General features: G+C 46.9%; 1 protein-coding gene across 1 annotated transcript; it reads left to right on the top strand.

Moving 5' to 3' along the window:
- Window positions 1–113: 113 nt before the first annotated feature.
- On the top strand, window positions 114–3,091 carry TRUB2 (TruB pseudouridine (psi) synthase family member 2; the record flags this gene model as incomplete). Its single annotated transcript, XM_010079967.1, has 5 exons — window positions 114–286; window positions 603–684; window positions 1,278–1,350; window positions 1,747–1,883; window positions 2,611–3,091. Coding segments are annotated over 5 exons (749 nt in total), but the record flags the coding sequence as incomplete, so codon positions are not given.
- Window positions 3,092–4,074: the final 983 nt, after the last annotated feature.

Genomic DNA, 4,074 nt, shown 5'->3' with positions numbered 1-4,074 from the left:
AAGAAGCGGTGAACGCTCAGCCCGGTACCCAGGGATGCTCCCAGAACTGTGCTTTGTTACGGGCTTATCAGAGTTGTAATGACAGGTGGTAATTTGGGGTCTAACTGCATTAGTTCCCCCAGTTCGGGGGAAGAAAAGCATCGAGAGCGTGCAGCGCTGTGTCAACGTGTGTCAGGAACATTCCGTGTGGCTGAATAAGAGGTTCCCCATCTCCTGTGTTTCAGTGCTTGGCATCGGCCACGGGAACAAGCTGCTCACGGATCTGTACAACTGCCACCTGACCAAGGTAGGTGACAGCCCTGAACGCCCTGGGACCATCTGGGCACAACCTCACGCCTGATTCCTGCCCCGGTGCCCAGCCTGGCCTCGTGGCAGTGATTCTGCTTTTGGGTCTGGAACCCACCAATGCTTCCAAGAGCTGTTCCGGGCCCAGAATTCATCCTTCATGTGAGCATCCATGCATGGCCGTGCGAGCAGAGGCCGCTGTAGTGTTTTTGTGCGACATCGCCAGAGCCTGCGCTGCCTAGCAGCTGCACAGCAGAATATTGCTGCTCAGTTGCTTGGAGTATTTTGATAAATTGCACTCTTTGCCCTTCTTCAAGGTTTACACTGTTGGTGGGCTGTTTGGTAAAGCCACCGATGACTTCTCAGACACGGGGAAGCTGGTAGAGAAGACAACATTTGGTAAGAAACTGAATTGATGTGTCTTAAAAAAAAACCCCAAACCAGAACACCGAGCAAACAGCATGCTAACGGTGAAGAGTTTAACCAGGGAGGTGCACAGTGATAAAGGGTACGCCTTGCAGGCCTTCTGGTCATTACTTTCACGTGCAAGCCCATGTGCAATCCTGACATTGCAGTCCACCTGTTTGAAACACAACCGCAATATATAGAAAATCAGTATGAGTCCTGATCGCAGCGGCTGCTGCTGGCTTGGGTGGGACCAGATCTCTCCATGAATCGTACCTGGAAATAGCGGTTAGCAGCTTTCATTGACTGCAACTCTTCAAACACCCGATAAAAGAACTTGGAGTCAACATCCTGAAATCAATTAAGCAAAATGATTCTTCCCTTTGTAGTCCAGCGCCGTGCTGCTCTGTTCATTACAGAGAGAAGTGACGCCAATAAAGCCACCTCTCGGCGGTTCTCATCAGTCCGTCTCGATGTGACTGCCTGCCAAAGGGACAGTAATACCCCGATGGCACATCTCAGACTGCTGTCTCTTTCCAGTTTCTGGATGGAGAATTGAGGCTTTGTTTCTACCTTAATATTTGCAGATCATATCACAAGGGAGAAGCTGGAGCGGATTCTCGCTGTCATTCAAGGAACAAATCACAAGGCGCTGCTGCTGTACGTGTCCAGCGGGGAAACGCAGCTGACCTGATCCAACTGCCGTTTGCTGGTCTTTAAACCAAATGGGACGGTTTTGTTTGCCATAATCGAACTCTTTAAAGGGTGGAGTGCTAGGCAGGAACAGAGAGAAGTTACTCTGAGTGCTCTGCACTCCGGTGAGAGGTTGCACTTAAGTTTCCTTTCTGTATCCTGACATCTCCAGCTATTTTAGGACCTATTAGCTACATCAGGGCCTACAAAAATATGAAAGCGCACATTAAACTGTATGCCAAGACTCAGCACATAGGCAGTTCTAGGAATAAAAATTGCAGCTCTGCTTTACTGGGGGTGGAGATAGTTTGAATCCCATGGAAGAGAAATACTGAGTGTCTGCTCCCTCTTTTCTTTTTCCAGGCATTCTAACATTGACATGAAAACACAAGAGGCGTACGAGCTGGCTGTCAAAGGGTTGATTCGCCCCATGGGAAAGAGCCCTCCGATAATCACAGCCATCCGGTGCCTCCAGTTCACACTTCCAGAATTCCAGCTGGGTAGGACTGGTACAAAACGTATGGGGGAAGTCTGAGTATGTATTATGGCAAATAAGTCGGTAAACTTCAGGTTTTTGTGATTTAATGCAAAACATTGAGTTCGTGTGAAGTTTGTATCAACATGTAACTGGTAATCTCTACAGAAAATTTAATGTTTTGTAGTTTCTGGAGTCACAAAAGTATCTCCTTCGTAGATGAACTCTTTAGTGCAGTTGAAAGACTTTTGGGTAGGGCACGATCTGGAACCCTCACAATGCCAAAGCTGCTTTATAAATCAGGCCAGCTGTGCACCTAGCTCACAGGTGTTTCCCTGCCAGTTCCAGATCTTAGACTGAAGCAAGAAAATTCCGTATCCCAGTGTTTCAGTGTAATGCAGTTCAGTGTTTTGTTGTTTTTTTTTTAAGCATGGTTTGCTTTCCTGCAGCCAGTCTCCTCACAAATTGTCTTATTAAAAAGGTTCCTTTTCTCACCCACTTTGACATACCTGAATTTCTGCATTACTCTCCTATACCTATGAGTTTGTTTTCTAAAACATTCACTTTGAGAGGGGCTACAACACCTTCCAGGATTCCAGAAAATCATAGTCCACCTGTGCTGTATCTTAAATAGCCTCTTCTACCAAACCGGTTCTGTCAGCACAACTGCAAGTGACGCCTGGATTTACAGACAGGGTCTGAATTTGTGTCGGTGCTTTGCTGCTTCTGAAGGAATTTCTCTGTTCTTCTAGAAATCCATTGCTTGCATGAGACTCAGCAGTACCTCCGAAAAATCGTTCATGAGATCGGGCTGGAGCTGAAATCATCTGCTGCGTGCACACAAGTGCGAAGAATACGCGATGGTGTTTTCACGCTGGATGATGCTCTCCCGAGAACCCAGTGGAACCTGCAGAGCATACAGAATGCAATTGGGGACTGTCAGCTGAGAGTGAAAACAGAGATAGAGAAAACAATAGGCCATCAGGATCTTCTTCATAAGATGGACGCGGAGATGGCGAACGCTGCAGACAGCTGAGTGTGCTTGCGGACGTTCCCTCCGTAGCACAGTAACGCAGCTCCACGCTGACAGCATGATGGACAGCAGAAGGAAAGAGGTTAATTGCAGTTCACTTCCACCCTTTCCTTGAGATGACTTTCATCAGAGAGGCCTTTTTCTTTCAGTGACAGGCTGTATATTTTTTTGAAGGCATCACAAACAGTTCATTAACAGGAGTTAGCTGTGCCAAAATTCCTGTTGGACTTCGGGAGCATTAGGTTGCTAAGGGAAAGAAAAACCCATCCCCAAATTGTTTAGCAGCAGGAAACAGTCTCTTACAGAGCTGTATTCCCTTCATTGCACAGATTTGTTCCTTGCTAATGGCAGCGTAACTTATCACCTATATGGATTTTATTTTCCCTCTGTTGTCCTGGAGTATTTTCCTTCCATTAGTCCTGCTTTCAGACGCATAAGAGCTCAAAATCAGACCAGAAGAGGGATGTGCAGGAGGAAGCTGAGCTTACACAGAGCAATGCAGGGAAATGGTTCTATCCAGGGGAGGCGTGTGGTGAGGGAAGTGGCTTGTAACAGGGATTGATGTGCAAGAGACATCAGAAATAAAACTGAAAGTGACCTAAAGGGGAAGAGACTGGTTCTTGGCTCAGTACTCATCCACGAGTACACCATCTCATTAAAAATAAGCCTGCTGCTTTTTTTTTTTTTTCCTGAGGAACTAAGGGTCTGGAGGGGTCTGTGGTATCGTGCTCTGCAGCAGCAGCATGCAGACAGTATGTGCTGCCCTTCAGTGAGACTCCGTAAGCTCTGCAGTACCATTTGTTCTCTGTTAGCTCATCGCAGCTGGGTCTGACTTAGCAGAAATGCACTTTCTAAATTTAAATAAAAAAATCTGAAGTTACACTTACCATTATTGCACTCTGTTTTTCCAGCTAGAGACTTAGCTAGTGAGTTGGGAGATTTACTTACAGAAAGAGAAGAGATTTGTTCTGTTTCTCTTCTGGATTTGGACAAAGGCCAGAGTGTTTCATCCTCGAGATGACAGCCATACAGGAACAAGAAGGGACACTGCGGGGAGCAGTATGAGGGGTGATGGTGAAGTCCCTAAGTGGTAGAATCAGTCCTGTCCTGTCGCACCTCAGGAGTCCCTACCCTAGACCCTGGAAGCTGTCAGTTCTGGGTTTCCCTGCGCTGCACGGAGCAG

The sequence above is a fragment of the Pterocles gutturalis genome, unplaced genomic scaffold (assembly GCF_000699245.1).
Source record: "Pterocles gutturalis isolate BGI_N339 unplaced genomic scaffold, ASM69924v1 scaffold40529, whole genome shotgun sequence".
Classification (NCBI taxonomy): domain Eukaryota; kingdom Metazoa; phylum Chordata; class Aves; order Pterocliformes; family Pteroclidae; genus Pterocles; species Pterocles gutturalis.
This window is presented reverse-complemented; position numbering and strand designations above follow the sequence as displayed.